Source organism: Camelus dromedarius, chromosome 28 (assembly GCF_036321535.1).
Source record: "Camelus dromedarius isolate mCamDro1 chromosome 28, mCamDro1.pat, whole genome shotgun sequence".
NCBI lineage: Eukaryota > Metazoa > Chordata > Mammalia > Artiodactyla > Camelidae > Camelus > Camelus dromedarius.
The window spans coordinates 24,872,797-24,893,771 of NC_087463.1; the positions used below are offsets into that span (position 1 = coordinate 24,872,797).

At 41.6% G+C, this 20,975-nt stretch overlaps 1 protein-coding gene across 3 annotated transcripts in view; it reads left to right on the top strand.

The window, feature by feature from the left end:
• ZNF407 (zinc finger protein 407) overlaps positions 1–20,975 on the top strand; it is a 365,141-nt gene that overhangs the window by 198,814 nt on the left and 145,352 nt on the right. For 2 of the 3 annotated variants that reach the window (XM_031441739.2, XM_064480435.1), the window contains exons 5-6: positions 15,652–15,818; positions 19,443–19,526. In XM_031441739.2, coding sequence (XP_031297599.2) covers positions 15,652–15,818; positions 19,443–19,526 — 251 coding nt within the window. Of the gene's footprint in view, positions 1–484; positions 1,851–15,651; positions 15,819–19,442; positions 19,527–20,975 lie in introns of those variants that run through there. The other variant, XM_064480436.1, reaches the window with a different exon arrangement.

The following is a 20,975-nucleotide window of genomic DNA, read 5'->3' on the forward strand; positions in this document are numbered from 1 at the left end:
TGTGTCCTATTTATCTTTGTGTTTCCAGAACACGGGATAGGATCTGGCCCATAGTCAAGAGACATTTGTTTAATTAATATATTAGCCGTGGAGATACTTGAATTTTTTCCCTTGCAACAGCTCCCAAATAGTGTGGCACCAAGGGATAAAAATTAAGAAATGCATGTGTCCCTAACAATGGAGTTCAAGACATTCATTCCTTTCTTTAAAATGACTAGTGCCTACTGTTTTCCTTATTAAAAGGAAATTCATCTGTCTTGATCAGCCAGACCACTTTGAATGAGAACCTCATGCCTTTATTTTTGAGAAGTACCTAATTATTAAATAATCAGTGTTTGATTCAGGGTAACTTGTAACTGAGCTTCCGATGAACTGCAGAACTGTGGTGACACTACCGTTATTTATTTCTGCTGCTGCTGCTGCTGCTGCTGCTGCTGCTGCTGCTGCTGCTGCTGCTGCTGCTGCTGGTGTTACTGCTTGGCAGACCGAAACGTACCCTCACCCATCTGAAGCAGGTTCGCAGCATCTATAGTCACCATTTGCTTGTGACTAGTTTTCGCTGCCATTTGCTGTTGCTGCCAGAGTAAGTTTTAAGCCACACTTTCACGCATCAACATTCACTGGTATGTTGATTCGGTAAGTTTTCTTTTGGGTATCATGGTGGGGACAGGAACAGTGTTAACTAGGGGTAGATTACTTTTTAAACATTTCATTGAGCTCAGTGTTAGGGTTTTATATGACCATAAGCCACTGGTGTTTCATTTAATTGCTGGAATGATACAAAAAATTCAGTAAAAAACACAGCAACTGTAAAAATAGAAATACTAATTAATTTTATAAATAAAACCATTAGGGTTAAAAAAACCATTATATACTTGTGAATTATTTCAGAGGTAATTTTGTAGACACACACACACACACACACACACACACACTGACCTGATTCTCCCTTGAACACATGCCTTAGGAGCAGTCATCAGAACTGGTTCCAGAGTTATATTTTTCCCATCCCTGTGTCCACCACACTTTGTATGGCCCAGAATCAGGCAGTGAGAAAACCTGATTGGACCTCCAGGAAGTGCTCTGATGGTAATCGGCCTCGTGTGCAAGACAGGAAAACTGATAGTCCGAAACTGCACTTTAAACTAAGACAGACTGTCAGTCTTCAGGAAAGGTGGGGATGGCCTGTTGATGTAACCAGATGCTCACCCTGGGAGGAAGCTGTCAGGCACATGCTTGTAGTGTAAGCAGCAGGCAAACTGTGCTTTATCTGACAGACAGTGTGTAAATCTGTCCATGCAAAAATCCAAATGTTTAGTTTGCTTCCAGTCACTGTAATAATCTGCTTATTTTCGTCTGCTAGAGCAATGACATCATTTCGCAGAAGGTGCCGCAGACTTAAGGCCCAGATAAGACTGCCTTAGTGCCAGTCATTCGTTTCTTGATTGGCAAGAGGATACATTGGAATTTACTAGAGGTTTGCTTTCAGCCACACGGATAGACAGCATGTTCTGGGCAGGAATAACTTTACTTAGCTTGGTTATTTTTACATCGTGGGAAAGCGGATAGAATGCATCATGCCCAATTACGGCTTCTGGGAGTGCGTAGCCCGCCGTGCCGGTAGCTGTTGAGCAGGGGTGTCCAAGGGGGTCTGCTTTGGTTTGTTAAGATGCCTGTACTTATATGTGTGCATTTATTTTATTGACTTTTATATGTGTTACATCAACACCTAGTTTTTCGTTTTAAAAATACCTTTTATTATTTCATTATTTGCTGACTGCGAATAGCAGTGACTTTATGAGTGTCAATATTTAAGACTCTGTACATTAAATCTTACTCTTGAGGAGAAATTGAAGCTTTTTATCTGAGTTTATGACTTTAAACTCAGAGTTAAAAATGAGTTTAGTGTTTTCATATGTTTGTTCAGTGAGAATAGAGCATCTTTCCGTGACTGAAAGATCTGTATTATAGTAAGTCTCCATTGTAATATCCACTCATCAGGTAAACAGTGTCACTTTAGAAGTTTTCTTTAAGGTTTCTGTCAGATTATTTAGATTGATTAAATTTTCGTTCAGATCTTCAGATTGGTTTTACCAAATGAATGATTCCTTGCTAACTGCAAATGATGGGAGTCAGTAGTGATTGTTTTCAACAAAGAGGGGACCTCGGCCATGGACCATGGTCGTCTATGACCAGGAGGTTTGCAGGACACATCTTTGAACTCTGGCCAGGGAAGCAAGCGGCAGTCAGGTTGAGCCGGTGTAGCAGAGGCAGCTGGCGGGCTCCCAGGGAGGTGCTCTTGCCCAGGGACAGGTGGCACACGTGTCTGAGAGTGGCCAAAGGTTTTTCTAAGAATTTTAACAGCAAGGGAAAAGAGAAATAAAAGTATACAAAAGCACGCGCACCTGGCCCACTGACAGCAGTCCTGTGGGGTGAGGGTGTGATCGCGTCCCATCCTGTGCTCTGTGAAGGTGTGGTACCTGTGTTTGGATTGCCCTGGTACCAGAGTACAGAGTACATTTACACAGCCCTTTATCATAACTTCACATAATTAAGTCAGATTTTCAGTGGTTTTATTAATTGTTACATTGCCCACATTTTTAGATCAACTTATTTAGAAGCATACCCTGAAGTCTGGTCATTGAATTCTACCATAATTCTGCCTCTTCACCTCTTTTCCTCTGTTACCAACTCTGCCCGTCAAGTTGAGCCCTGGTCGGACCGACGCACGCGCAGGTGAAAGCTGGAGTCCGTCAGGGGGCTTGCTCGCTTGCTGGTGGTTGAAGTGCGCTAATGCTTTTCGCTTTCGTTGTCCCCAGAGGACAGTCTTCACCTGGGCTTTATTCCCAGGACATTTCCTCCACCTCCCGCTTCCGAGCAACTCGGCATGTGTTCCTCAGTGCTCTGCTGCGTATTATCTTTGAAAAGTAGTAGATGCTGGCAACCGATACAAACTTCTCTATTATGAAAATTGTTGGCGATGTTTGGAAATGTGCAGCACGGCCCCTGGACATTCCCTGAGGCGGTTTGTAGAAGTGAGGACGAGTGTCTCTTCTGCCTCTCAGCACCTCCCCTTTAGTTCTTAGCTGTTAGGTAAGTTTCTGTGCATCTCCTCATGTAAATTCCAGGGGAAGGCTTCTTCTGCATCTTCTGGGTCTGTATGGAAGTCTCCTTTTATTCGTCTTTTATTGCTGTTTCTTCCTAGCCTCTGGGTTTTAGTCGCGAAGTTCAGTCATTGTTGGAGCACCGGCTCCCTGTAGGCGTCAGAGCGGCTTACCTTCGGGCGCGCTCTCTGGTCCTTCCCAATGCGACTATCCTACTCCCCCCACCTGCGCTTCCTGTCCTGTGTAATAATAAGCTTAACTCATTATTATAAAGGATGGTTTATTAGACTGTTACTTTCTGTGTTTTATTTTACTGTCTCAGACAAATGAGGGCTAGAGCTCTCAAGCCTTGGTCTCCTGCAAGTCAGGTCTTTTTGTGCCAGTGGAGGATTAACTACCGTTTGGACTGAACCCCCCAACCCCCCACGCCGATAGAAAGACAGGGCCTTCAGATACGGCAAGAGAGAATTTCTTGTCAACTGTGATGGTTGGTTGACCCCAGCCAGACATATTTGATTGAGTCTTTTCCTCAGAGCCCTTCTTTCCTGTGCTGGAGAGGACAGCCTTCAGTCATGTCGCTTCAGAAATGTGGGTCTTTGGGAACACATCCTCAGGACTGGACTAGGTGGAAATTTAGTTGAAATTAGAAATGTAGGGTTTTATTGTTGCAACGTACTCTGGAGGTATTTTATTCCAACTCCATTGCACCTGACATAGGTTGAAATTCGGGCTAAAAGAACAACCCAGGCACTCGTGTCTCAGCTAAGCTGGTGTCGAGGCGGCTGCGTGTGCTCAGCACGCATGAGGTCCTGGGTTCAGTCCCCAGTCCCTCCGTCAAGCGTGGAACACCTGGAACCATCTCTCCCAGAACTGTCATCACGTGCTTTCTCGCGGCAAACAGAAGATTCTTTCATCGTAATGAACAGTGTCTGCGGTTAGCTGTCAGCTTTGTGGCCTTCACTGCGTAGGCTCAGCAAATCATTTATACAAACGTGGATGTCACCAGAGGAGGGCACGTAGGTCATCGGGGCTCCCAAGGGCGGGGGTGGGGGGTGCTGGCGCAGGTGGCGGCCGAGAATCACGAGACCATCTAGAGACTTGTGTTCCCAAGTCAGGGAGGCGTTTGCCCTCGGCTGCTGGTGTCTCAGGCTGCCGGGTGGAGGTCAGGCCATGCTCTTGTGCTCAGTCTGACATTCATCGAAGATGCCTGTGTGCCAGGCTTGGCAGGATGCAGACGTGGCCACATCACAGAACGGGGTGCCGCCGTCCCTCCTGCTGGGCGCCCTCGACTCTTTCCGGTGCCTTCGCTCAAAGGCTGCTGTCCCCCGGCTCTGCGGGGGCAGCTGGCCCCGCCTGACACTCACCAAACTTCGTGGCTGCTCCCACTTGGCCGAAAGCCTCCTTGTTACTGCCTTAGGTGAAATAATTTCTTGGACTTTAATTCATTTCCATGTATTTCAGTTTGAAAAATCTTAATAAAAAGATAGTAGTGATATAAAGAGTTGAGTGGTTTTGTTTTCTTTGTATCATAAAGTCTAAACTAGCAAGCTCTTTGACTTTCATTTTTATTCCTTCTTAGCCCATAATTGAAAAGTCTTTTTTGTTGTTAACCTCACTTTGATAGCGTCAGTTAATTCTGTATTTTAGCTTCCCTAGCGCTATAGTTATGCCAAGTGTAAACATTTTATCACCTACACCCTTCCAGTTGTTTTTGCTTGTGCACTTAATTATATTAGAAAGGAATTTGCTTTAATATTTTGAATGCTGGAAGGTATACAATAAGTGATAATGTTATTCCACATAGTCTTTTGTTTGAGGTGGATAAGATTTGAAAAACTAGTATAAATGATCTATAGGCAGTGTTTTTAGATGCCTATCTGAATTTATCTTTTCAAAATAATTTAGAATGTATGAGTAGATGAAATCCACAAATCTATTTTGTGAAAACAAGAATTCCATAGCTGTACACGTACAACATTTTAAGTAAATAACACCCTTTTGTACTGAAAGGAGGCTGAATTAATTGCTTTCCGCTGTGTTCAGAAGGCGCTTTCCATCCAGATACACCTGAGAGATGTATGACTCTGTGGGTCAGCTCGAGCTTCACTGCAGGCTACTTCATACCCACTGCGCAGGGGTGTGTGTGAGAAACAGGGACGGGACCACTAGTATCTAATTACCTACTTACTCTCAGTTGGATCACAGTGACTTTAAAACCCTTGGATACTTGTTTTCTATGTTAATCTAATTTTAGTACTTTCCCTTGAACTTACGATTTGGAAAGGAGTAGATCAAGTCCCGTACGACATGATCTTCCTGTGTACCTGCATGTCAGGATATTATGATTTAAAGCAAGCTGTGATCCACATCGGGCCCCACAGGGGCCACAGCGAACCCATCTTCTGAACCCGCGTTGTGCCGCGGTGACGCTCCAATGCACAGATGCCCTGGGACGTTTACTCGGCGAGTCTACTGTAACTGCCGCTCCTCGGCCTGAGGTCTCAGAAAGGGTCAATTTTGTACTGAACTCTGAGATTACTGGGCCATACATCTCAACCCTTCTAGCTAATCTTACCTTGAGCTCAAATGGTTCCCTAGATCATCCTGACACGCTAGAAGGCCGAGATGATGACAAAGGCCAAGACAATGAAATACCTAAGTTTGGAAAGGCTGCCTTTCCCAGCTCCAGCAAATCACACAGTCACCGTCACGTTGGACAGTCCTTTCTGAATCTGGCAAATATACTCAAATGTCCAGAAATCCTGTTTCCATAATAGATACATAAGGACCTACATGGTAAAGTGCAAACAGACCATACTTGTTAGTACAGAAAATGCACAGGTCTCTGGAACACGTTGCGGTATTAAAAGAATATTTTTAGGAAAAAATACCTGATTTTTATACATTTATTGAAGGCGATTTTAAGCTTGTTTGGTAGGAAGAAATATTATTTTGTTCATTTCCATTGAATCTGCCATGTACTTGAGTCCTGTGAAGTTACCTTTTGGATAAGTAGTGAAGGTCCACTGTCCCTTAACAAATGCATAAGTTTAGAGAATTAAATACTCTGCTGTCTGCTGCTGGGCCTGACAGGGCTGTGTTATTGACAGGTTTAAATCTGCTGTGTTAGGGGCGTAACTCAGGCGCTACCTGTGAGCAGCCTTGTTGTCTTCAGCTTATTAATGTTGTTGAGAAAAAGCTATTCTGTTTACAACACCCTGAGAGGTCTTCATGGGAGGGTTGGAGCTGTAAGGGATCCGAGGATGAAACTACGGCTCCCTTACTCTTGCTGTTTTAACAGTGCTGGGATAATAGATAATTCTTATGATTTACTATTTACAGAACGCCAGCGATCTACACTGTAATGTAAAATGAAGAGATGTCTCGTGCTCGGTATTTTTAGAAATATTGACGTGAATACAGGCCAGGAATAAAAATTACATAGTCCTACTGAGGCTCAGAGAGGCTGCCCAAGGCCAGACACTTATTAACTTTTCTTCCCCCGGCAGCATGAATATCTGACCCCAAGTATTATTTCCGAGTCTGTGGCGTGCAAGGAACTGAGCAGCGTTGTTCATAGGAAGCTGTCAGCTCTACTAGCAAAGGGGATTGGAATCATCGTGTTTGCACAGATGCGTGATGTTCTTCCACAATGTACATTTGTCCTAGTAACATTTCACACAACCATGTCAATGAAACAATTTTTGGCATAATATTGTAACACTACAGTATAAAGACATTATTATGACTTTTATAAATTCTGTACAAGTCATAGTTTCTTGATGAGTGGTTCAGTGACAAGTTGTCTGAATCAGGAAAGAACTTCTGGCCCATGCTCAGCTTCTATTAATATATCAGTTGTGTTTAATATTAACATATTAAAATTTAAAAGAAAATTGATTTTGTAGTTGATTTTTTTAAATTAGTGCTTTTCTCCTTTCTGTAAGCCTATTTTTTGGTCTTATTTGTAAAATCTATCTTATTTATATTTGTAAATCAATTCATTCTAATATTGTAAGTGGCAAGAGTGTCACCTGAAAACTTGGTAAAGCCTTTTCCCATTGACATGCAGATGATGTAGTTTGGGGTTCTCTGCTCTGAGCTAAGACTTCTGCAGCATCCACAGGCACGTAGCTTGAAACACAGCCGTCCTTGTCAGCACCTGCATGCTGTTTATAAGATGGTGTATCATTTGGCCCAGTACGTAAACGGGTTTATCATAAATCTCAGGTTTGCACAGTGTTATGGTAGGTTTCTCCCCAGGCGTGTACCCGTTTTTGGCTTGTATTCAAGTGTACCATATCCTTCGTGAAGGATAAAGCCACACTAAGCTCCTTAGAAAATTATAATCAAACAGTTGTGAAAAACAAGCAATGGCAGAGACATAGGAAGGAGGAAAAGGAAAAACAAAGAACAGAAAAACAGACATATCAAAGTCAAATTTCTGTTGTCTTGTTAGCAGGATTTCTCTCTCATTTTAGCCCAAGTTATTTAGATCTCTTTAATCTGACTCAGTTTAAGTGATGCAACTTGTTTTGTCCCTTCTGTGCTCCCCACCCCCGCCCCAGTTGGGATGATGGGCCCGGGGCTGGCACACCCCACCTCACCCAGCCCTGCCTGCGTCTCCTGCCGCTTGTCACTCCTGCCGCCTCTGCTATGGGAAGTCCGCTCTGACCTCTCACACCCACCGAAGCCCCACCTCCTGCATAAAACCTTTTCCAGCTGCTTCAATCTACATTCACCGATGCTTTTTCTAAACATCTTTTCAAAAAGCTATTTTAAAAAGTCCAGCAAAATGTGGTGCGCTTTTGTTCCAGTTATTTCACCAACATTAGTGTCGACCATTGAGTCCTAGGCTCCTTTTGGGGAGATGTATATATCTTTCGTTCATTTACAGGTTTCTGCATAGCACAGGGCATTGCTGGACACACAGTAGGTTCGAATATATACTTTTCTTTAATTGGTCAATTGATACAGAAGTAGCTGAGCTGTTATAATTTGAAGACTGTTAGGCTTGTGTTATAAATGTCCAAAGACTGAACATTAGTCGAGACATCTGGGATGAAGGTGTAAATGGGGTTTGAAGTGCATTTTGTCATTTTAGCCCAAATTATTTATATCAGTAAAAGCAATGATTTAAAAGAAATTCTCTTTATATGGTCTTTAAACAGTAATATTAGTCCTCTATTTGTAACTGCTATTTTAACCTTCCCTGCGTAAATCCAGTGTTTTCTTACCTAACCTGAAGCGATAAAATTTCATTTAGTCCAGACTAGAGGACTGTGGCAATTTAATATATGTCTTGTTCTCCGGGACTTGACTTCTATGGTTAGTTAAAATTGTTTCAACTTTGCAAGCCCTCCAGCTCTGCCATCCACTTGAAAGGGAGTGGTTTGAAGAGGACGGGCCAGTCTGCACTGGAATGGGTCTCATATGCAGGATAATTCCTTCCACCTGTCCTTCTCATGCTGGGGGTTTTGAAGCCCTGCAGGAAACACAAACTATTTCAGGACTAAACCAATGTCTCAAACCCTGCAAAGGGGGCTGAGTGGACCTTTGTTTGTGGCAGTGTTTGATTCAGAATCATTTAGCCTGTACAGATCAGGGTGCTTTTAGGGGTACGGGTTGAGGGGTGCAACCTCACCTAAGCCAGGGATTGGCAGACCACCGCCTGCAGGCCAGGATGGGCCCACTGCCGGCTTTCGTAAATAAAGTTTTATTGGAACACAGCCACACTCACTTGTTTATGGATTGTCCATGGCTACTTTTGTGCTACAGAGGCCGAGTTGGAAAGTTACATCAAAGACTTGCTGGCCCACCAAGTAGAAAATATTTATTGACCTTTACACAGAGCCGTTCCTGTCCCCTGTTGTGGTGGGGAGTGTGGGATACGGCTCGTGCAGTGGAACTGGGGCCGTTCCAGCTGAATTCAGTAGGATGGTTTGGGGTAGGCCAGAGTTTATGGTCTCTTTGACAAAGAAAAATTTCATGGGAATGAGATTTTGAAGGATGATTTCAATCTGGAGGGCATGGCCCTTGTAATCCTTGAATGTTTTTCTTTAGAATGAGTCATTCTCTTGGTTCTCAGTAGACTGAGGCAACCTGGGATTAATATTCTGCCCAATGCTTCTCCCAAAAGTAATTTTGACACAGAGCTTTTCAACTTTTGGAAAGAACTGAAAGGGCCAGAAAATGTATTTCACAGCTTTTAGAACCAGAATGATATCTTAACAGGTTTTAAGATGATAGTCGTTGGTGAGAGTGAGGTTAAATTTCTTTCCCAGCTAGTTAACAAGGATCTAGCCTGTTAACCAGGCTAATTATCACCCGTTCAGGGCAAAAACACACTCAAGGCTCTCGGCTTAAGCACAGGCTCCCTTGTGTGCTGTATAAATGCCCTCTCGGTGGTTTCCGACTTTCCTCTCTGAGCCACGCTTGGGCCTAAAGAGTTGAATTTAGTAAATGAAGCCTTTCTAATCTCAGGTCTTTGTGGCCTCTTGATATAAATCATGCTCATGTTTTATATATAATCAGAAACAGGTCACTCTCAGCATCTAGCCTAATTAAGTAATCTGGAGAAGAGTATTACCCTGGACTATTTTTGGTTTCAGGATGCAACTTCATTGAGTCAAAGCTTTACACACACACACACACACACGTGTGTGTGTGTTCAGAAGGAAGTGGCTAGAGGGACCCTGAGTGTCTTCGTGTCTTCCGGGTTATTAGCTGTCAGTGTACCTTTTCGATTTTCAATTTAAAGAAAACAGAGATTCTTACTTTTCCATGCAGTTTAAAGTTGTGTATTTTATTTAAAAATAGATAATAGTTCTTTGGAACCTCATAGAAATAAGATGAGCAGAACTGCTGTGGAGTAATATTGGGGTAATTAATGTGGATTTAGTGCCTGTCTTGTGTGAGTAGGTAGTTTAAGTGCTGGGTATTTTCCCTCCACGTTCCCTAGGTCAGAAACAGTATGGGTGTCTCAGGGTGCTGGTGCGTATACGTGTTGGATTTGTTACTGTGGCAGAATTTCTTGAACTTCTCCATTTTGCTTTGTTATCTTTCGGGTACCTTTTAGCAGAAGATGCTCATGTGAACTCACTGATCACTGAAGTCGCTCTGCAGTGGCTGTCTGTACTTGCCTTTTTATGTGCTGCTTTGTTCAGGAAGGTGATTGTTTTTCAGTTTTATGTGTAGCTCAGCAGAAATTTGTATGGTAACCCTACTGGGCTAAAACCTCATCATATTCTGTTTTGATTTCATCTCTTAGTGTATTATTACATAATTATTAAATTATAGTAATTTTAAAATGAGGCTGTTATTCCAAAGAAACTGCATGTGTATTGGTAGTATTTGAGTGACTTAGAAATTGTTGAAACAAATTCATTAGTATATTGGACTGTTTTGCTAGGAATCATACAAACCTTGGATTGTTTTCACACACTTCTGTGTTCTATGTTTATTCTTAAAGACGAGCGATACCTGTCAGTTAAGTTTTTGCAACATCAGTTTAATGTTACAGTAATCGTTTCGAATCAGTCAACACCTTTTTTTTCACAGTTTTGAAAGATAATAACTGCGTGATTATTTAATATTTTAACAAAATTTAGCTTACTGTTTTATTACATTTTCATCTGTAGCAGATCTTGCTCCTTGCTGTGTTTTTTATAGATACGAATTTGTATGACTTATTAATTTGACAAGACATTGGAGAAGATGAGAGATTGTTGGATTGCTTAATTAAAATATTCATTTTGAGTTGTGAAAATTTCATAACTAGTGAAAGCACTTTGGAAGATGTTAACCTGTGGCCATATTTACTTTGTATTCCTTTAAAAAAAAAAACAAAATTGTACAACTGTAGTTAACTCTGCCCCTGTATGCACACCCTAACCTCTTTCTCAGAAACAAGCAGTTGTCATAAACTGGGATGTCATGTGTGTTTTTGCATGTGGAGCTCATATGTTTATATTTAGTATTTCCCCTGAATTGAAAAATTGTATATAAACGGTACAATTCTCTACCTAGCCTGTTTTGTTTTAATGCAGTGACATTTTTTAGGTTGTTTAACCCCGGCTGATAAATGTAGCTCTTGTTGATTCATTTTTAACATCATTATGATGTTCATTATTTTAAATTCAGTATTTTTCTACCCCTAGCTGATGGATATTCAAGATTGTTTACATTTTAATGGAGATACATTTTCCCCCCCACAGGCCTGTGCTTGTGCCTGAGTTTCTCAGTCACGTATCCCCAGGCTGGGGTATCCGGGAGAAAGACGAGGTTAGGACATCTGCCGCTCTAAGAAGCATCACCAAGGCAGTTACGTTCCAAATTATCCTGAATTGGAGAGATTAGAAAAGAACATAAAAATATACTAGTGACACTTCCTACTATATTCAAAAATTATAAAGCAATAAAGCACCAAAGTATCAAAATACTTTTATCTTCATATGTAAGTGGGATATGTGCAGATTTCTTATTAACTTGCCAATAAACTGAATGAATAACCCACCTAACAAGATTTAAAAACCTTAAAATAACATTTAAAAATACATTTTGAAGAGGAGTATAAAATCTCTTGTTTGGATGTTTACCTTCCGTAGTAATGTAGAAAGATAAAGTTAAGGGCACAACTCAGAATGGAATTTACCTGCTTTGACATAACTTGCCTGCCCTGTAAGCATTCACAAACAGACAGTTGCTCTAACAGTTTCTCTAAGGCAGAAGTGTGTGTTAAGATGGTGCCATTAATCATATAAAAATAATTCAAACACCTGCTAATTCTTCAGTTTAACTTTGTACGTACATAACACCTAGCAACACCTCCATGAGAAGTTCTAGTTTTTATTACATGTGTAGCAATGAAGATATTTAGTATTCTCTATTCAGAATTTTAGGTCTAGAGAGTTGGGTTTCAGTTGTGGCTCCATTATTACAAATCATGTCCTGAGTGATTTCAGAGAAGGTCTCCTACCGGATTTAACAGAGAGAACACAGGCTCGGGGCCGTTGCCAGTGTGAGGGGTGAAGGAGGACACTGCACATGTAACAGGACGTAAAGGAACCTGCTGTCATATCACGAGTACTAGAAAAATGCTTAGAATGTAAGCTAGAAGCCCTGTTTAATTTAGGAATACTTATAAATCCACGCTCTCAGATGAACTCTTAACTAACTTTTATATGACAGTTACCCACAGGAAGAAGGGTTTATTCCACAAAGTTTTTAGCATGATAGACATCTCAACCCCTGGAAACCAAGAACTCGGTAACGCCAGCACCTGTTAGGAACTGCTTAAAGGTGTTACATGTAACATTCCGCGTTTAAGATCATTCCCCTCAAAATGTTCAAATCATTGCTGCATTGTCTTCTAATTCCTGCTTTGCTGTTGAGAAGTCAGGGTTCGTTTTGATTTATTTTGCTTTTGTGTTTTTTTCCTTCCTTTTGAAACCCTTTAATATCACTTTATATCCAGTAGAAACATCTAGTGAAGCCGGAGGAAAGGGAAGGTAACAAACTGGCCTTTTTCATTGCAAGTCTCGTAGTACTATTTGGTGTTTTGAACTTTTTATTACCCGTTATAACGCACTAGATTATGTAAGGCTGGAAATGTTGTCACCAGGCCAACTGAGCGCCATCGTAGCTGTCTGCCTTTTAGCTTGTCCGCGTCACATGGTTGTCACTCACCATTGCACATCCTTCTAGCTGACCAGCTGTTTAACTCCCTTCATGGTGACTAGCAAGTTTTTGCCAAACAGATGTCTTTTTACTATATCGTAAGCTCGGTTAAGCAGGAAGTTTCTGATGGAAGCCCACCACGCGGGGATAGAAAAGCACTGATAATAGTCAGCCCAGCCTAGTGGTGGCCCCAGGGCTTCCCCTGGTATCTAGGGAACTGGGTGGCCCTGCCCAGTTGAGGGGGGCCGGCTGTGAGACCACAGGTGACGCGGCCTGTTGGGGCCCTGAGCTCCCAGCTCCGTGACTGTCCCCGCACTGCCTCTCGCCCATTTCCCCTGCTGGCCTGTGTCTCCACTTGCCACCCATCTTCTGAATCTAAACGCCACCTCTGGGAAGCCATCCTTAATCTGCCCTGCCCCAGTAATTCCTTCTTCTTTAAAATTTATGTTGGCATTTTACATTTTTCTCCTGACATTGAGGTTATTTTTGTGGAGGGGTTCTCTCACTTAGTAGACCGTGATTTCCTCGAGAGCCAAATCTGACTCTTTCCTCTCTGTTTCTGCCTTCTGGAACAGTGCTTGTGGTGTAGGGGGTGTCCAAGCCTTTCCAAAGCACACCCAGAACACACCATGGTGCCTTCCCTTCTTGGGTCCACGTGGCAGAGCAGAAGTGCACGTTTGAGCTCAGGTTCTGTCCTGGAGGCACCTCCAGATGGGCTTCCTGACGGCCCAGGGAGAGCGAATCCCCCAGTGGACGCCGTCCCTACGTGTCGCAGGAAGGCAGACATTTTGCAACGTTTGAGACTCCAAGTTGCATGGTCCCCTTTGATGAGCAGGTCTTAGTCTTATAAGGACACTTTACATTGGTAACATTTCAGGTTCTTTTCAAAGTACCAGTGCGTGACCTTCTTTTCATAAGGCACGTTGTCAAACACGTGAGGTTTTCTGAAAGTCAAGCGGTGGCCTTAGTTCTTTGTTATCTGGCTTTTGTCATTTCATGACAGGCTCTAAGCTCTAGTTTAACATTTTTATTGTGTATGAATAATAGAGTACATATATTGAGGTTTCATAGATGTAATTTTGTTAAATGTACATCATGGTAGATTCTAAAATGAGGGATTTATTTTGTCATTCATAAAGTTGTAATGCAGTCTGGAGAGACTATTTGTTAAAAGATATCATCTACTTAACCTCCTTATTTATTTCTTGTAGGAGAAGGTTAGATCCACAATAAATACATGAAGAAATAAGTAGATAGGGGAATTTATCTTGGAAATAAGATCCCTGTCACGGTTTTGAAATGTTAAATGCATGAAGACCCGTCAAAGAGATATACGGACATGATATTTTTTTACAGTGCATTTTGAAGTATTTAGTTCTATTTGTCATTCTCTAGAACCAGTAAGCAATGATCAAATGATACGTTAATTTCAAAGACAGTCTGTGCTAATGGCTGTAAATAGAATTTCCCTACACATATATTATATAGATATATTAATTGGCAATTTTAATATTAATGAAGCACTTAAGATATTTTATGTGACGTTTCTTAAATATTTAGCAGTTCTTACTTCTGTTGCACTTAAGATCTAATGTAAAAATACACTACATATAACAAATGAAGAGGGGTTCTTATGAAAGATAACTTCGTATTTCGATTCATAAGAATTTGTGAAACACCGATTAATTTGTTAAAGTAATCCACGTTTGTCTCAAGACGAGGAGATTAATTAACTGGAGCTTGGAGTTCTTCTACCCTTACAGGAGTAAGGAAATTTCTAAAATCATAGTTAAAGTGTTTATGGAACGAGTATACATCTCCTTGTTTACATCTCCTTGTTTATATCATAATTTGAAACACAGGTTATAATCTTATTTTTAAAGTTATATTTACTTGCAAAAAGTATAAACCAGTTTACGATGGTCAAATCAAGCCACCATAGTCTGTCTTTTCTGTCTCATTGTGCTTATCAACTTATTAAAATATTTTAATTTTGAATATTAGGTTTTAATTTGGTTTTATTTGACTGTTCATTATCCCAAATTAATTAGCTGGACACTGCTGAGTTAGTCACCAGGATCGCTTTAAACTCAGTGATACCAGAAATGAGAAGTAAATCTCGGTGTTGAGTCCATGAATGCAAGTGAAAACGAGCAGAAGAGCAACCAGAGAAAGTAGTGAAGGGTTTTGCTTCTGGTTCATTTTACCTCGGTTACTAAAGGTGTTAAAAAGATCTTTAACTGGGAACCGTGGGGCTGAAGTATTTTCTAGCGTTTGAGTACTGATCTGTTATTTTCAGTTTTCATTCCATCCAGGAGATAATTGAGGTTCATTGTTCCCAGAGGCACAGTTTATTCAAAGTTACATTTACACTCTTCATCCGCACTGAAGGGAACTTCCGCACCCTTGTGTGCCGCCGCCGGACAGCGGGGTCAGAGCAGCCTCGGGGGCGGGCCGCGCGGCGCAGGCAGGAGCGTGCGTCCCGGCCGGGCCGGGGCTCTGGCCGCAGCCCGCGGAGAGCGGGGCTGTCTGAGCGGTTTAGTACGGATGGCTTTTCATTTAGCCTTTGCTCTGACAGCCCTGCCCGGGATAAGTGGTGCAGGCCTGTGCAGGTGAAATCTATTCTCACATTTGCCTCAGGGGTGACTGGGCTGTAACAGAATTTTTCAAACCCGTTGGGCCCAACCGCAAAGCAGAGAATAAATGGCTGGAGTGCCAGGCCTGGACAGAAAAATCAATGCCTGGTTATACAGACATGACAGACCGGGCCGCGGGCCTCCTCCCCGCACCGGGCGCGCGGCCCGCTTGGGGGGGGGGGGGGGGCGGCCGCGGCCTAACGCCTGCCTCGCTTTCTCTCTCCTCCATGCAGGAAGTTTTCGTGCCACTTGTGTGACAGGAGCTTCACAGAGAAGTGGGCCCTCAACAACCACATGAAACTCCACACGGGAGAAAAGCCGTTCAAGTGCACCTGGCCCACGTGTCACTACTCCTTCCTCACGGCCTCCGCCATGAAGGACCACTACCGCACGCACACAGGTGTGCCCGCGCCCCGGCAGCCCGGCAGGCCCGGAGGGCCTTCCCTGTCTGTAGGTTTTAAGGTTGCGGTCACTGCATGTTAGAAGGTACATGGTATCAAAAAAAAAAAAAGGGTGTGGTGTCATTTCCTTGGGTTTCAGTGATACTCAAGGTAATTTTAGCGTATGAGTGTGTGCGTGCACACACGTGTTTAAATAAAGCAAGTTTCGTGTTTCAGAGCTGATTTATGTTGTGTGTGTACATGTACGTGTATGTGTTCAAACATCTCTGTAGGTGGGATCTTGATAGAAGATCATTTGTAGAGATTGTGTTCATAGAGAACCAGTCATATTTTGTTACTGATGTGAGCTCAGTGCTGTCATGTTTTTGAACATTACTGAATCTTGTTTCTGTGTACCACTTAGAATTTTTTAAATCAAATTAATATTTCTCTTAAGAGAATACTAGCAGATGCAAGACTTTTCCTTTCTTTTTTTGAAATTAACACAGAGAGACTAATCTGAATTTAGCTAGTATAAATTTTTCAGCTAATTATTTATTTAAAAAGTACAAATTCATATCCATTGTACATCAAAACATTTCACGGACTGTTTGGAATTTAAACCAACTAAGAGTAGAAGCAGCATCCGGAATACACCTGTTCTAGGCATGGTCCTGAGCCCTCTCCATTTGGGCCTTCATAATGTATTTCCCCTGGCCATATCCAGCGTTTACGACGTGGTTTTCATTATCCAAGGGCCGCGGCCCCTGCACGCGTCACCGGTGTGTGGCTGGGGGCCCGCCTCGGCTCCCCAAGGCTGTTGCCGCGAGCTCTGTGGCGTTTGTGTGGCCTCCACTCTCTTTACACCTCTCAGAAGGGATTTTGTTTCAAGGGAAGAAATAATAAATTTTAATCAGCATTCCCAAATGTTCTTCTCATTGCCAGGAATCCTATATTATTGTTAGAAATTATAGGTTAAAAGTTCTTCTGAAGCAGTTTGTGGGAAGCCCAGGCCTCCTCAGCTTCCTTGACAAGGGCGTTGACGATTTAAGGTCTCCAGCCTGCCCTGAGAGATCACTTATATCGAACAGCAGATGAAAAGCCAGTGCAGATGTAATTTATCGTCGGCGTTTCCTTCTAAAGAATAATTGTGGAGACTTGGCTGGATCAATAATATGGATTTTTGTTGTTAGGTCTTGTAGTCTGCACCATAATGAGAGATAGGGGACAGTGGCTGTTTTCTAATAGAAAATAAAGGATTGGTTTCCGTGTCTTTCTACATTTGAATGCAAAATGGCACACTTGAAACTAATTCAAGTTGTTAAGAAAAGTCTCCTATTATATCTCTGCTATCATATAAATATGGCATGTTAAGTAAACCCTTTTTTACATTGAGTATATTTTATTACATTTAGTTTTTTCTTTAAATTTTTTTCTTGAAAAATACTCTATTGCCCACTATCCAACCCTGACTCCATCTACCCCCTTAAAGGGAGGGGGCAGATGAAAATTGGATTTAGAAGGACAAGGAAATCAAGCCACCAAGGTAAATATGACATACAATATACATCGCAGGCTAGCATCCTAGAAAAAACCCTACACATCAAAAAAATTAAGGTCACTTATGTATCTAGAACCAAATCACAGGGAAAATTAATAGGTTTTTTGTCTTTGTGCTTATACATATCTTAAAATAGGAAAGGAGATAAAACTTCATTCATACATGCAGCACATATACCTGTAAGGAATGTAAATTTCATGAGAATTTGTCTGCTAATGTTTATATCTTACAAGAAAGCTACGGATCACAAAGAATGAGAAAAAAGGCATGATAGTCTTCTTGAATCCGGAAGGAAGAGGAACACCCTTTCCTCATTAGAGCTTCCTCTGATGGGACAGCACAGCGCCAGTCTTCCCCCGCCACCCCCCAGACACGTGTGCTTGTGACTGTGTGTGCGCGTGTGGACGGCGTGTTCACATTTCCACACGGTCACCAGGGGTTAATGCCCACGAAACTCTGGTGATGAATAAATCATAGAGAACAATTTTGCCTCAACATAGACTAGTACGTTAATATTAACGAGCAAATTATCTTTTGGGATTTAAGAAAAAAGTCTACTTTCAGTGTTCTTTAATTGATAATACAGCTAGTTAGAAAGATTTATATTTCAAATTGATTAAATAATTAAATGAGTGATTGTAATTAAACTTTATTCTTCACAGCCCATCTACTCTGTTCTTTTTTTTCCTATATTGATATAATGATTCCAAGAAATAAACTTAACCCCAAAATAGAAAAGATAGAAAAAGTATTTAAATTCTGCCTTATTTTATAAACGATCATAATGAGCATTTTAACATACCATTGGGAAATAAGATTAAACATAATTAGGTTAAAACTCTCTTTATTAATATATTCATTCATTTACATGAGAGAAGCTAGTATTGCTTTTAGGTGAGGGGAAGACTCTGATTACTCTTTGATTATTCTGCCTTCCTATATTTACTGTTTTTTCTAACCTTAAAAAGGCGAGTACCATTTCCAAAACACCTCAAGCTAGATTTCTGTTCCAGTACACCTAACTGTTTTAGAACAATGTAGGCTGACGTGGGCAAAAACCCTTAAAAGACTTGTTGCATTAAACATCCAAATGAGTAAAGCCGGTTAAGATACATACAGATGATTTGTTTCATTTTTTGGAAGTATGATTTCAGTGCCTCTCTCCAAGGTTAGCATTTGTATTCTTTGGTCCTTCTTTGTGAGCCTTCTGGGGTAGCCTGTCTGTGTGCCGGCACTTACTGCCCAGATACGCTGTGGACGAGAGAGAGATTGCACGTGTGTGTGCACTGTGGGGCAGAATGTTAGCTTGTGTAAAAACGTTTTAAAAATGAGCATTTACACATTTCACAAATATGAAGTCTGCCAAATCTCTCTCTCATTGTTGCAGAATTTTCCAGCCAGGAGTCATCATTAAAGATGAGTAATACGAATTTTTATACAATTTCTTTAGCAATCCCTAGACTTCCTTTTTTGTACCACGGAAGTTTGAGAAACATAAACAGCACTGAATTGCTATTGGTATTGAGTGATATGGATTTTATTTACTTGGGATCTTCAGTATATTTAAGGAAACCATTTCATTCATATTATTAAGTAGGACATTATTAAAGAAGACTCTGATAGAATCAGGTAAAACCAATTCAGTATCCTTCAGTTGTTAGAAAATTCAATGTTTTATTTAAGCAGAATCATATATACTGTATATTAACTATTCCAAGCAATCTTTACTCAGCTCAGAAAGGCCAGATGTATGGGAATTGTAAAAAATCAGGATATGCATAAAAACTGTTCAAGTGCATAAAGCTGCCCCATCTGGAAGACATCTACCAGAAATGAAGTTGTACAAAACCATTCCATTGATAATAAAGCTAATTTTTATGGGTCTGACAAGTATGTAATTATGTTCAGTGGTGCTTTTCAGATTTTATCACAGTCAATAAACCGCAGTGGTAATTTCATTCCCATTTGACATATTTACATGGAAACATTTGATTGGAGGGATTAGTAACCCTGAAAGCCTTGATAGACATGTTTTAATGGTCTGTGACCTCCGCAGTCCCTCATCTGTTTATTGTCGCAACAGGCGAGAAGTCGTTCCTGTGTGACCTCTGTGGCTTTGCTGGCGGGACCCGGCACGCCCTCACCAAGCACCGCCGGCAGCACACAGGTCAGTGTGGCCCCAGTCATGGCCGGCCCCCCGCACGCGCTTTTGGGCCTCTATTGCCTGTCTTGTCAATTTTTGTGAAATCTGCATACTTGAGGGTCTACTGAAAATTCTACTTGAATAATATAAGATTGTTTTGATATATTTGTAAAGTAAACCTACTGCGGGTGTTGTGGGTCAGGTGTCCTCTGTAAATTCATGGTAAGCAGGAGGGAGAAAAGTGTGTGTCCTCCAGCGTGCAGCCATACCAGACACTTCTGCAGAGGCAAGGCCCTCCTTCTGTGGGAGGACAGGGCACCGTGTTCCTTTCATGTGCTCTCCTCCTCCTCCCAGCCAGGCTCTGCCGCCTGCCTTCCCGCTCACCTGTCTCTCGGCTGCTGCTTACCTGCTCACCCACCGCCCTGCCCTCCCATCTCTCTCCTGGCCTAGCTGACCACCTGGCCGTCCATCCCTCTGCCAGCAGGACCAAGTAGCTGTGGTTGTGCGTTGATGCCATTTCACTTATTTTTGCTACCAAGAATGGAAGGCAGTGAAGAGGCAGCTTAAGTAGATAAGGGCATTGATGAGAATCTTTTTTTTTTTTTTCCATGATGTGCATTCTTGGTGATTCAACAAAATAAAACAGATGCCTTGGTTAGGAACACATAAGGGTGCAAAGTTTTAAACGTTTGTTAAGGTTGATTACCTACTTGGTATGCTGCAATAGGTCTTACAAGTAATTACTTTAAATTCTGAATTATATATGCCTGGGACAGTGCTGATGTGTGGTGTTGTCCCTTGTAACTATTAATAGAACCACGTTTTACTCTCAGAAGTGTTCTAGTTTAGATGATAAATCGTATAGTAACAGAATGTATAACTAACTCAGTGTTAGACGTTTTCTTGAGCACCGTGAGAACGGTTGAGTTGGCAGTTACACTCAAAATGGTGTAAAATTAAGACACATGAAATACGCTGTTTATGGTATTTTGATTCTTGGTATGTTATATTCAACAGTTAGCTACAAGGAGTTTTAATGCCCATTATGGTATTTAAAGACCAATGAAAATTAATGCCAGTCATTCCTTTTAGATCTTAAGTTTATATGATTCAAATTTCTATACGGGATAAAGGTTACTGAGTTGAGAAATTTCCAGTGTTTAACATAATGTTGGAAATACACTTAACTTTATAAACTTAAAACTCCAGTTTACGTGTACGGTAGCAACCTGTGATCACATTTTTTTTTTTAATCTGGGGGTTTAAAGATTCAACGTAAGAGATGGCAGACAAGCCCAGTGGTTGGCAGTCAACCTTGGCTGCTATTTTGGAGAAGTTGGAAATACATGTGTTTTTTTGGTTTTTTGTTTCTTAATATTTTCAGTTTATTAATGCCCAAACTGTTACCATTCAGGTGTTATTGTTGCTCACCTGGTCTCACCCTGGCGTGGCCCTGGGGGCCAGCAGACCCAC